The following is a 13,989-nucleotide window of genomic DNA, read 5'->3' on the forward strand; positions in this document are numbered from 1 at the left end:
CCCCTGTAGACATAGCGCCAGCCACCCCCCCTGTAGCTAGTGCCAGACAGCCCCCGTGTAGATAGCGCCAGACCCCCACCATTGGGGTTCCCTCTAGGAGGGGAAGCCCCAGTCAGAGCGTTGCCAACGCTCTGGCTGGGGATTCTGCTCCAGAAGGATCTTCTGACGTCACTGTCCATATATGGATACTGACACCAGGGGCTCTTCCAGGAGCGGAATCACCGGCCAAAGTGTTGCCAATGCTCTGGCCGTGGATTCCGTCAGTAACGCCAAGGGCTTCCCTGGACTCAGCTCTAAAAGTAGCGCTGTGCCATAGAAGTCCTCTTGGCCAGGATGAGTTTATAACGGCCGTCACAAGGATTGAGTCCTGAAAAATGGCCGTTAAAAACTGATCTATTGAGTTCTATGGGGGCCGCCTGGCCGTGAAAATGAACAAAAATAGGGCATGTCCTATTTTTTGTTGGACAGTATTCAGGTGCCGTTAGAAAAAAAAACAAAAAACGACCGTGTGAATACAGCCTTAAAAACTACATTGTTCTGAAAATGCCCGTGTGACGGACATTTTTCACTTTGTGTGAATGTAGCCTTACGGTGTTAATGTTTTTACTCTCATTACTACCGCAATGAAGCTCGGTGTAAGGAATTGTAAAGCGTTCTATAATTTTATATTTTGGCCAAGATTTGTTGAGTTCTTTGTCAATGGCAACATCAGTCTGAGTTTGAAGGTAGAGTTTGCAATACCTGCTGTAAAAGTGATAGCTCTGGCTGCTGCTGTTTTCTAGGGAACCCCTCCAGGGTTGGGAATCACTGATATAGTAAATGGTGCAAACATAGAGAGCAATAAATAAATATAACATACTTACAGTAATTTCACATTTTATAAAATTGCAGGGAAAGCATAGGAAAATAAAAAGTATTATAAAGGTGTAGTAAATGGAAACAGGCCCATCCAAACCCCGCCACCTCAAAAAAATGCACACCCATCTTAGCCCATGCATAACAACCATTCTGCAAGATGTATGTATTTTGTTAAAATGTATCTGCATTTCACAGAATGCATATTATCTTACCCTCAATTTTTTAATGCCTATTACCATGCGTATCTGCTTTTATGCGTACCCTAAAAAAAATCTGTACTCAGGAGCTTTGCAAAAAAGAAAACAATATTTTAGAAAATAATATTCACGTAGAATGAATCATTCCAGAAAGTGGGTTTTTTCTAGATACTCTAGACACAAAGGCATAGTAACAAAATAGTTAAAGCAGCTGTTATCCATTCTGTATGGTTTTTCTTTTCGAGCAGCTTAGCAAACAAAAATGATCATAAATTAAAATAAACATTGAAGAAAATTCTGCCTTATAGAATACTTTTGAAATAAATGAAATTATCTGTAGCAGTGACTCAGACTGACGTTACCTGAACATTTTTCCATTCCCAGCCGTCCCCAATAGATTTAGAGTGTTTCAAAAATTCCAAACAGAAGTATCTAAATTTCTCTTCTTCCAGGATAAAGTTATTTCTGCTTTCGGAATCCATTTTGTTGAAACCTATGTACACAAGAAAAGAAGCTGGATAATGGAAACGGAATTTAGGTTCTAGAACTTGTATTTTCAGGTTACAAAACATTTGCCTGTTCCCACCTTTTACAAAACCCAGAGCAAAACTTTATAATATGAAATTAGTTGTGCCAAACTTTTTCAATAAAAACATCTAGGGTCAGGCTTTTAGAAAGAGAACATTTTCCCTTCCCATCAACATTAGCATCATTAGAAAGTTAAATTGACAAACAAAGTTCCTCTTTTTCCAGGAATACTACAGATAATACCTGAATGTTACTATATTTCACAGTCTTCATTGATACTGGAAAGCTCAACTCATAACACAATAAATTCAATGCCAAAATGATAAACATATATAAGATTCAGGAACTAGACCTTGGAGGCAAAATCTGACTCTACAACTAGACACAGCTGTCATCAGGCCCGTACAGCTGGTACTGCCGTCAGGGGCCCAATTAAAAAAAGGGATCCACATTTGCCTACTAACTGCCACCTACCTCCCAAGACTCACGGTTACACTTGAATTGAATGAATGGGCTCCATTTAATAGGCAACATTGCAAAAACATTGGGCATGCTAATTTCACAGGCCCTGCTTAATTTTTTTGTCCCCTAACCAGGATCAGAAAATGATGCTTAAAGGGACAGTGTCATAAGTTTGTTGTTTTTTTAAATTAATTTATGTGTTTTTATTTAATAAAATATTATATTGACTTTATTTCATTTTTCACACACGTTTTTTTTATTGACACTTTCTTACTGTACTGGGGGCTGCCATGTTTTATTTCATTTGTGTATGTGTCTCTTAGGGCTTATTTAGACGAACGTGTAAGGGTATGTTCACACGGCGGGGGTCCGTAACGGCTGAAATTACGGGGATGTTTCAGCCTGAAAACATCCCCGTAATTTCAGCCGTACCGGCATGTGCAGGCGCTTGAACGCCGCGTCAATTACGGCCGTAATTAGCGCTGCTATTCATTGGAGTCAATGAATAGCGGCTCCAATTACGGCCAAAGAAGTGACAGGTCACTTCTTCTACGCGGGCGTCTATTTACGCGCCGTCATTTGACAGCGGCGCGTAAATATACGCCTCGTGTGAACAGACAAACGTCTGCCCATTGCTTTCAATGGGCAGATGTTTGTCAGCGCTATTGAGGCGCTATTTTCGGGCGTAATTCGGGGCAAAAACGCCCGATTTACGTCCGTAAATAGGCCGTGTGAACATACCCTAATACGTCCGTGCAACGCGCGTGATTTTCACGCATGTCACACGGACCTATGCTAGTCTATGGGGCATAGTTACATAGTTACATAGTTACATAGTTAGTACGGCTGAAAAAAGACACATGTCCATCAAGTTCAACCAAGGGAAGGGAAAAGGGACAGTGCAGACAGTCAGTGATTTTTGCGCATCGTGAGTCCGCTGCGTAAAACTCACGACAGGTCCTATATTTCTGCGTTTTTCGCGCATCACGCACCCATTGAAGTCAATGGGTGCGTGAAAATCACGCGCACCACACGGAAGCACTTCCGTGGTGACGCGCGTGATTCGCGCAACAGCAGTCAAAAGTATGTTTGCAAACAGAAAAGCACCACGTGCTTTTCTGTTTACAAACATCCAAACAGATTGTCATAATGATGGCGGCAGCGTGAAAATCACGCAGCCGCGCATCCTATGTGCTGACACACGGAGCTGTTAAGTGCATTTTGCACACACAAAACGCCTAATTTTTTGCGTGCGCAAAAACGCACACGCTCGTGTAAATCCGTCCTTAACGACACATACACAGATTAAATACGGCAGCACAATGCATAGAACACAATGAACAGCTCCCGTCCATTGCCTCTGCCATCTGGCTCTGTACTGCGCAGCCGCAGTTCAGAGCCACACAGCAGAGAAGCTGGTTTGTAGGGAGATAGCACGCGCCATTATGAAGACCGGCTGCACTGCAGGTAAGGTGTGTGTGTCTCTGTCTGTCCCTCTCCCTCTCTCACAGAACCCTGCCCACCCCCACCCTCCCCTCGACGGCCCCCCTCCCCCAACGCCCCCCCCCCCGTCCCTAGATGTATTGTCAGTGTGGACGGTGTGCGGACTGTGATCGGGTGAGGAGGTCGTGTGACAGTCTCCTCTACTGTGGAGTAGACTGTCAGCAAGATTGTATGGGGACGCTGGAGGAGACTTTCAGCAGGATTGTATGGTGACGTTGGAGGAGACTGTCAGCAGTATTGGGTCGTGATGCTGGAGGAGACTGTTAGCAGGATTGTATGGTGACACTGGAGGAGACTGTCAGCAGTATTGTATAGTGACGCTGGAGGAGACTGTCAGCAGGATTGTATGGTGATGCTGGATGAGACTGTCAGCAGGATTGTATGGTGACGCTGGAGGAGACTGTCAGCAGTATTGTATGGTGACGCTGGAGGAGACTGTCAGCGGTATTGGGTGGTGATGATGGAAGAGACTGTCAGCAAGATTGTATGGTGACGCTGGAGGAGACTGTGAGCAGTACTGTATAGTGACGCTGGAGGAGACTGTCAGCAGGATTGTATGGTGATGCTGGATGAGACTGTCAGCAGGATTGTATGGTGATGCTGGAGGAGACTGTCAGCAAGATTGTGTGGTGACGCTGGAGGAGACTGTCAGCAAGATTGGGTGGTGATGCTGGAGGAGACTGTCAGCAGTATTGGGTAGTGATTATGGAGGAGACTGTCAGCAAGATTGTATGGTGACGCTGGAGGAGACTGCCAGCAAGATTGTATGGTGACGCTGGAGGAGACTGTCAGCAAGATTAGGTGGTGACGCTGGAGGAGACTGTCAGCAGTATTGGGTGGTGATGATGGAGGAGACTATCAGCAAGATTGTACGGTGACGCTGGAGGAGACTGTCAACAAGATTGGGTGGGGACGCTGGAGGAGACTGTCAGCAGTATTGGGTGGTGATCCTGGAGGAGACTGTCAGTAAGATTGGGTGGGGACGATGGAGGAGACTGTCAGCAGGATGGAGGAATAAAGACATTTAGCAGGAGTGGCATGTAAAATGCGCAAAAAATAAAAAACTTGTCAAATACACACGTGTGATCCTGTCAACTGAAAAGTCATTCACTTCACTTTCAGCATTCTAAGGGTATGTTCACACTCAGTGTTTTCAGACGTTTTTCGGGCCGTAAACGTCCCTGAAAAACGGCTGAAAAATCGGAAGCAGAACCCGACGGGGCGTGTTTTAACGCGGCTGTTTTCCAAAAACGGCACGTAAAAAGACGCCCGCCAAAAAGAAGTGCATATCACTTCTTGGGACATTTTTGGATCCGTTTTTCATTGACTCTATAGAAAAACAGCTCCAAAAACGGCCGTAAAAAAAGTGTCAAATACACGCCGTGTGAACCTGTCAACTGAAAAGTCATTCACTTCACTTTCATCATTCTAAGGGTATGTTCCCACGCAGTATTTTTGGCCCGTAAACGTCCCGAAAAACGGCTGAAAAATCGGAAGCAGAACGCCTCCAAACATCTGCCCATTGGTTTCGATGGGAAATACGGCGTTCTGTTCTGACGGGGCGTTTTTTATGTGGCCTTTTTCCAAAAACGGCACATAAAAAGACGCCCGCCAAAAAGAAGTGCATCTTGGGAAGTTTTTGGAGCCGTTTTTCATTCACTCTATAGAAAAACAGCTCCAAAAACGGCCGCCAAAAACGTGAGTTTGATTAAAAAATGGCTGAAAATCAGGAGCTGGTTTCCCTTTGTTTAGTAAGCGTGTGAACATACCCTTAGCCTTTTGGTGTGTCCTATAGCTTCCGCCAGCTGCCATTTGTACAATCACACCAAAAATGGCAGCCGGACGCTGCTTAGCAATTTGAAGACACCTTTTCCTGGCTTGTAGGAGGGGGGGGGGGTGAGATTCCCTCCCACATTTACGGCAGCTGTGAGTCAGGTTGCTTTGCCTTATTCACCTTGCTGTAATTCTGAGAAGTGCTCCCTCTGGTGGCCAACATAGGAAAACATGTCAAATTATTATTTAATTTTTAATATTTTCCACCATGTGGAAGAAAAAAAAAATACAGCAAAAAACGTAAAAAATATAATAGAAAATAAGTAACTTACTTTAAAAAAAAAAAGGTTTAATTCGCGACACATTCCCTTTAAAGATCAAGTTATTCCCTCTTCCTTTTCCCACAGAGTGGTTTCACAGGTTACAGTCTGTGGGCCACTGTGCATTGGAAGGGAGTCAGAAAAATGATTTGTATGCTTCATTATGATTATGTTACCCTCTTTCCCCAAAATCCTCCCTCAAATCCCCACGAAATGTATATTATAGGGTACAAGATGAATTATAGAAGTTCTGGTACTGAGCTCATGGGAACCTGACCATTTAATTGAGTGTGGCCCAGATATTTTAAATGACTGCCCTACATCAGTGAGGCCCATTAGTTTGTTTGTTTTTTGCCAAAAAAGACAAAATTATCATATGTCTTTCCAGTAATTGACCATTCATATATTGAATAAGCTCCCATACATATATGAAAGTTTATTGCTCCACTCGACAAGCAAAGCAATAATATTAATCAAAAGAAAATTAACTTATTGTATCTTTTAGAGTTATTTCACACATGCAGTTTTTAATGCAATTTTCTTTAACCAAACACAAGAGTGGATACAAAAGAGCAGTATGAGTATTTCCTTTATAAGTTTCCTACCTTTTGAATCCACTGGTAAAGTCTGCATCAAAAACTGTGACTCGACTTCCGGTTCCGGCGCGCACATGAGTAGACGTGAGTGAGGAGAGCTCCGTTAACCCGACTCAAAAACCGGGGTCCCGAGGCTTGGTTACCTAACCTGAGGCCGCTGGCCGATAACCCTACGTACAGGCTTCTCTCCGGCGTATGGAGAGATATCTGGTGAAGACCGGGACCCCAGGATTAAAATCACAGGCCCTGCAGACTGACGACATGATGCCGCTGGGGAAAATGGCGCCTGAGCCGGCCAGGAACACGAGGAGTACGAGTTCGCGCTCGGCATCACAACCTCCTATGGTGCAGCCAGAAGGGGAAGAAGGTGAGCCTGAGACTATGTTTCACAATATGGACATTTCATGTCGAGTTTTGGCCAGGGAAGTAGCGAAACTTATAGCCCCAGATATTACAGCTTCTCTGGAGGCGACGGTGTCGAAATTATTGCACCAAATTCAGACGGATGTTTCAGCTCAGGCGGAAAGGCTTAACGATTTGGAACAACGGTTCAGTTTATTGGAGGATGAGCTAGCGGGAACACAGGAGGAGGTGAAGAAGGTGATAGCTTGCAATCTACAACTGGTTGATAAAGTGGATGACCTGGAGAATCGCTCGAGGAGGAGCAATTTACGTATTATTGGGCTCCCAGAGTCTATACCAGCAGGACAGCTGCTAAAGTTGTGTGCGGTGGAGTTGCCTCAGGCGCTGGGATTGCCAGCCCCGCTGAGAGCGGAGAGAGCTCATAGAGTGGGACCGATGCGAAGTGTGACCCAAGATGGCGCCCCAGCACGACCGCGACCAGTCATTGTGAAGTACCTGGACTATGTGGATAAAACGAATGTATTACAGGCATACCGAAGGTCATCGGCACAAGTGAGAGTACGGGGCAACAGAATTTTAATGTTTGGAGATTACTCGGCTGAGGTTACACGTAAGCGGCGGGCTTTTAGCACGGTGTGCTCTCTACTGGTCCAGAAACGCATTCGGTTCTCTCTGATGTTTCCCGCCATTCTCAGGATCTTCGAACCCGGCGGTGGGATGGAATCGTTTTCTTCTCCAGGGGAGGCGGCTAAATTTGTGGAAAGTTTGTCTAAAGACAATAATGGTGGTAGCCAGACGCACAGGGACGGATTGCCTCGCAGGGGACGTTCCAGAAACAGGAGTATCAGGAGGGGTCTCACCTCTTCTTCCCCGGATTGAAGGGAACTGTCCAGGCGGAGATGGAAGAAATCTCATGTTATTTTAAAGTTCCACATTGTTTGAGATAGAATTGTTATACCTATCGTTGCATCGGGGGTTGAGGTCTACTGATGTTAATGGCAGGGGAGGGTCCAGCTGAAGTGAGGCTTGAGGAAATTTTTCTTGCAAGGAGTCGGGTGGGAGTGTAAGGTGATGTTGATATTTTAAGGGTATACAGGGAGTTCATGGTATACCAAAGAGTTTCTAGAGGTGGAATGCACAGAGATTCCACGCCAAAATGTGCGAAAAAAGAGAAGTCTGAAAGTAATAATGATCTGTTGTTGGGGTTTCAATTTTGTTTTATGTTTAGGGAGGGGGAAGGAGGGGGGGGGACTGTCTCGGTGAATGAGGTTTGCTTTGCCATTACTGTGAGATGCCTAAGGTAATTACATGGAATGTGAAGGGACTGCAGTCCCCACATAAACGCATGATGGTTCTTCGCCACCTGAAAAAGTTGAAAGCGGATATAGCGATTTTACAGGAAACCCACTTATTGGAACGTGATTTCCAGAGAATGAGTAAATTATGGGTGGGCACGGTAATGGGTTCTCCAGCAGTTAATGGCAAGGCGGGCGTCTTACTTCTCATACACAAAAGAATTGAATGTTCGGTGGTTACTTTTGAGCGGGATGAGGGGGGTAGATATTTGCATGTGATCTTGGAGGGTGCCATGGGGAGAGTGAGTCTGTACTGTATATATGCACCAAATGACAACAATCGGGTCTTTTTTAAATTTCTGGAAGGAAAACTTTTAGCGGATAAAGAACCTCAGATTCTGCTGGGAGGGGATCTTAATTCGGTCTTATGTACAACAGAGGACAGGAGAAGGGGGGATGGTAGGATGTTGGTGGAAAGAACACATGATAAAGTCTTGGCCCCATTATTGTCTTCCACGGGCATGGTAGATGTATGGAGAACACAATTTCCATTAGGTAGAGAATTCACTCATTTTTCTCATGCGCATACCGCATGGTCGCGTATTGACTATCTTATGGCTTCTCCGGTGCTCCTCTCTAGGATCCTCAGTGCTCGAATAGAGGACTTAGTGATATCAGATCATTCACCGGTTTCTTTGATCCTGGCAGATACGTTTAAAAGGGGGTCGGATATATTGTGGAAATTTCCGTCATTTCTGGCAACTGATGAATCCTTTCAATCCTGCTTGAAGGGCTGGGTAGGGGAATATAGTCAGGAAAATCAAGCTCATAGAGAAAACAGCCACTTGTTTTGGGACACAGCCAAGGCAGTGCTGAGGGGGAGGATCATTTCTTATGTTGCTTCGCTTAAACGGAAAACCAACAAACATTATAACGAGTCTAGCAGAAACCTTCGCATGAAATACACAGCGTACTTGGCAAACTCGACATTAGCGCTTAGGGGGGACTGGCTCACGGCAAAGGCAGAGTTTGAAAGGTGGCTGGATAAAAAAGAAAGGTTCCAGAGAGAGCAAACAACTGCGCATTTTTTCAGATATGGGAACAAATCAGGCTCCCTGCTGGCTAAAATGGCGAAAGGACAATTTCGCCCGACTCACATAGGGGGGTTGAGAGATGGGAATGGGGAAGTACAGAAAGATCCAAAAGTCGTCAATGATATACTGGGAGATTATTACACTGCGCTATATGCACAGGACATTTCGGAGAGGATTGAGGGGAGGGAGTTTCTGGACTCCGTAGCGTTACCATCTCTCTCGGACTCTGATAGAGAAGCATTAAACGCATTGATCACGGAACAAGAGATAATATCGACCATTAAATCATTGACGAATAACAAAGCGCCAGGGCCAGATGGATTTTCTAGTGATTTTTACAAACTTATGAGGGAGGAAGTCACGCCCATTTTATTGCCGGTGTATAATCGTATGCTGTTAAATAAGGAATTCTTGAAGTCGGGCAATGTAGCTTATATTAAAGTATTGTACAAGGATGGGAAAGACCCGGCTAACCCGGGGTCCTATCGACCAATCTCTTTGATAAATCAGGATGTTAAAATATTGTCAAAGATACTGGCAGATAGGTTGGCTATGTTTCTCCCTAATTTGATCGGGCCACACCAGGTGGGTTTTGTCAAGGGGAGGTCGGCGGTCAAAAACATACGCACGGTTTTGGCGGTTCAAGACGCAATGAGGAATTCTAATATGGAGGGACATGATTCGCCAGCACTTTTAACGTTAGATGCCGAAAAGGCCTTCGATAATGTACACTGGGATTGGCTGAGGATAGTTCTAGATAGATTTGGGATACAAGGATTGTTCAGGAATTACCTGGAAGCGTTATATTCAGAACCTCTAGCTAGGGTGTTCACTGCAGGTTTTTTGTCAGCACCGATACATTTACAGAAGGGAACAAGGCAGGGATGCCCCCTGTCTCCGTTGCTGTTCGACTTGGCTTTGGAACCGCTAGCGAGACATCTTTTGTCATCCAGAGATTTTGAAGGGATTATGGTTGGCAGCCAGGAGGTCAAGCTAACATGTTTTGCTGATGATCTTTTGTTGTTTATGAAATCGCCTGGGGATCATTTGGGGGGGGGTGCTGGAGAAGCTAAAATACTTTGGGTCCTTCTCAGGATATAAAGTCAATGCGCAAAAGAGTCAATTACTTTACTTGAAGGAATCAGGGGTAAGACCACCCTTGCAGGGCACGGTGGAAATAGCTAGATCGTATATTACATACCTGGGGATTAAAATAGGCAAATTTCCCTCTTCTCTCTATAAACTAAATTATTCACCCTTGTTTGAAAAAATCCATAAGGAACTAAATCGATGGGCGTCATTGCCATTGTCGTTGTTTGGGAGGGCTGCTCTTTTAAAAATGATAAGCTTTGCTCGACTGTTATATCCAATGCAGACCATACCCATATTGATCAAGCACCTAGATAACCAGAAATTACAGACAGCATTTTTACAATTCTTGTGGCAAAGGAAGAGACCTAGGATTGCATATAAAAAACTGGCACTGCCCAAAGTGGATGGAGGTATTCAGCTGCCACTTATACGATACTACAATTTAGCGGCCATCTGCAGACACATAGGGGATTGGATACATAACACCAATATGTACTCCAATGTTCAGCTGGAACAGGAATTGGCGGGAGCGGTTCCGCTGCAGGCCCTGCTACACATGTCATATGCTCAACTGCCTAATAACGTTAAGGCAAGTCTGTTGCTGAAAGATACAATCGGCACCTGGAAGGCGGTGCGGAAGCTTTTTGGTCTTCCGTATGGTCTTTCTAAATTCTGGCCGTTGTGGGATAACCCTATGTTTCCACAGGGGAGTCAGAATAAATTGTTTTCGCAGTGGAAAGATGAAGGGATCAAGGTCCTGGGCCAACTCATGAATGTTGAGGAGGGGAGATGGCTTACGTGGCAGGAGGTCTCTAGCAAATACAATTTGAGGGAAAATCAATATTTGCAATATGTTCAAATAACGGGGTTATGTAAAAACAAAGTCCGCAATATTGATGGAGTAGAGATACGGGGAGCATTTGATGGGATGGTGCCGCAGGGTGGTGCGGGGAGAAGCCTTGCAAGTCTATATGGTAAACTTCGGAATGCTCATCTTGATTCCTTTAGTACTTCCTGCTTTAGAACGTGGGAGTTGGAGCTGGAGGATCCAGACATCTCCAGCAAGATACGAGATGGATGGGAGAGGGTGAGGAAGGTCATGGTGAATGAACAGTGGCGTGAGATGCACTTCAGGCTAATGCACAGAGCGACATACGCCTTTAATTTATCCTACAGGGACGCTCCAGCACATTATCTGCGTAATTGTCCAAAATGCGACTTGCACAAAGCCAATTTGCTTCATGGGATGTGGTTGTGCCCACAAATTCGCACGTTTTGGGATCGGGCTTTACAATTTATTAAAGATACCTGGGGGGAGGAGGTGCACGCAAGCCCACAGGCAGTGCTGTTTCACTATATTCCTTTGGATCCAGGGGGGGAGGGACCACCTCTAGTGGCCCGGAAAGGAGTGCATATGGCTTTATTGGCTATCAAAAAGTGCATCTTGCGTCACTGGCTACAGGCATCGGTCCCGGAAATTGCGGAGGTCGTGATTACTCTCAAGACTTTATTGGGGTATGATAAGACGGACCTAGAGAAACACAAAGAAAGGTCTACAGAACAATTTTTTAAAACTTGGCGTAAATTCATAGAGCAACATTATCCCACAGCAGAGATAGGGATGTTCATGCGCACATTTCGACACACATCATGGTATAGTTCACAGAGTATCCAGGGCACGCTAGGCATGCTGGTGGCCAGTTGAGAAAATGTTCACCGAGATGGGGGAGAGTTGGGGGGAGGGAAGGGAATTGTTGGTTGTGTTTTGTTTTACTGCATACCTTGCAACTTAATGATGACAAGTAAAATGAAAAAGAATTTTGAAGCTGGAACACATTGTTATTTGGTGTATATATTATTGTATGTGTGATACACATTGCATACTTGTAACTGTTCTGGTTTTGAATAAAAATATATTTGAAAAAAAAACTGTGACTCCAGTCTTACGAGTGAGTATATTGGTTAGAGGCAACACCAGCAACCTTGAACTCATACCGGAGTCAAAGATATTTCATACATCTCAAGTGTCCCTTGTTTATCTTTGTTCCTAGTATGTTCTTTCATTGAAAAAACCCATTGGATTTGTATTAAGACCTCCTATACACAAGGTTTTATGCCTGGAGTTTTAGGCTATGTTCACACGGAGTATTTTGGGGGAGGAATATCTGCCTCAAAATTCCGTTTGGAACTTTGAGGCAGATTTTCCTCTCCCTGCACGCCGATTTTCGCGCCGTTTTTCGCCCGCGGCCATTGAGCGGGCATAAAACAGCGCGAAATACGCTTTCTCTGCCTCCCATTGAAGTCAATGGGAGGTCAGAGGCGGAAGCGCCCGAAGATAGGGCATGTCGCTTCTTTTTCCCGCGAGGCAGTTTTACTGTTCGCGGGAAAAAGACGCCGACGCCTCCCATTGAAATCAATGGGAGGCGTTCTCGGGCCGTTTTTGCCGAGTTTTGCGACGCGGTTAGCCTAAAGGTGCATAAAAAAACAAATGTAAAAACACCAAAGTTTTTTTAAATGTAACATGCATTTTTTTTAGGGCGTTATTTATTTAGTATCAATTTCTACATGTGTTTTTTAAGTCCTATAGAGAATCCTATAGGTTAAACGCCGGAAAAAAAAACCCAGAGTTTGCTGTGTTTTGAAAAATCGCCACTGACCCTAAAAACAGCCCAAGAACGCTATCAACCAAAACACTGTATGTAGCCGTTTCAATAATTCACTTTAGAATTTAAAGGAGTTGTCCAGTTTTAGCAAATTAATGTTATTTTTTGTATAAGAGTTATACAATTTTCCAATATTCTTTCTGTATTAATTCCTCACGGTTTTCAAGATCTCTGCTTGTTGTTATTCAGTAGAGGAACATTCATTGTTTACTTCCTGTGGATAAAATTCTGTCCGTGGTCATGGACACAGCTTTGATACACATAGTGTAACTGTAACGAGCCGTGCACCCGTGTGTCCATCACATGACCATGGACAGAATTTTATCTCCTGAAAGTAAACAATAAAGGTTCCTACAGAATATCAACAAGCAGAGATCTTGAAAACCATGAGAAAAAATTGTATAAATTTTAACTATGAGGAAAATTACATTTTCTGAAACCGGACAACCCCAAAAACGCCAATAAAAATGCCACAACAAACGCAGGAAAACGCTGTGTGTGAATCCAGCCTAAATATACTTTACTGTCCCAGAAGATGTCTTTCTGGTTCATACCAACATATTATCAAAAACCCTGTAGGTATTATTAAATGATTTATACCTATTGTGTGTGGTTTATATAGTCAGTTACATTTTGTAATAATGCATAAATGAAAAACGGTTGCATTCATATATTTCTTATACAGGTAATAATGTAATAGGGATCACAATGGGCATGGTAATAACATTTACATTCAGAAGTTAACTACGGTAGTCAATTTCAGGCACTCAGACATTGTCACACTCTGATATAAAGTCATTATCTTAACATGTCTTCAACCGATCCCTTCAAATCTAAAAGGCTACAGGTTCAAGCCTTTGAGGCAGAGAAAATCTTACCAGATTTTTAAAGCACACCTCACATCCAGAAGAGCTCAGTGAGCGCTGGACGTAGCTTATGTTCAATTTTTCCCATTTTATTAGATTATTTTGTTCATTCTTTGTAATAATTAAATGATCTTGAACCGATTGTTAGGGTTACAGAAACATTATTAGATAGTGCTGTAATACGGATTTATTGATACAGAATATAGTGAAAAAACTTTCAAAAAGTGTTCCTATAAATTATCTATAGGTTCATATTATAGAACACACTGGGCTACATCCACTTTTTATCTACAGCCCATACAATGCATTCAGAAAGTCTTCAGACCCTTTAAATTTTTTCACATTTTGTTCTGTTGAGGCCTTGTGCTAAAATAAAAAA

General features: G+C 43.7%; 1 protein-coding gene across 1 annotated transcript in view; it reads right to left on the reverse strand.

Moving 5' to 3' along the window:
* ATG10 (autophagy related 10) overlaps positions 1-13,989 on the reverse strand; it is a 198,275-nt gene that overhangs the window by 169,037 nt on the left and 15,249 nt on the right. The window contains exon 2 of the mRNA XM_075854861.1: positions 1,418-1,548. Within this exon, the coding sequence (XP_075710976.1) occupies positions 1,418-1,548 (131 nt within the window). The remainder of the gene's footprint in view (positions 1-1,417; positions 1,549-13,989) is intronic.

The sequence above is a fragment of the Rhinoderma darwinii genome, chromosome 1, assembly GCF_050947455.1.
Source record: "Rhinoderma darwinii isolate aRhiDar2 chromosome 1, aRhiDar2.hap1, whole genome shotgun sequence".
In the NCBI taxonomy this organism is placed as follows: domain Eukaryota; kingdom Metazoa; phylum Chordata; class Amphibia; order Anura; family Rhinodermatidae; genus Rhinoderma; species Rhinoderma darwinii.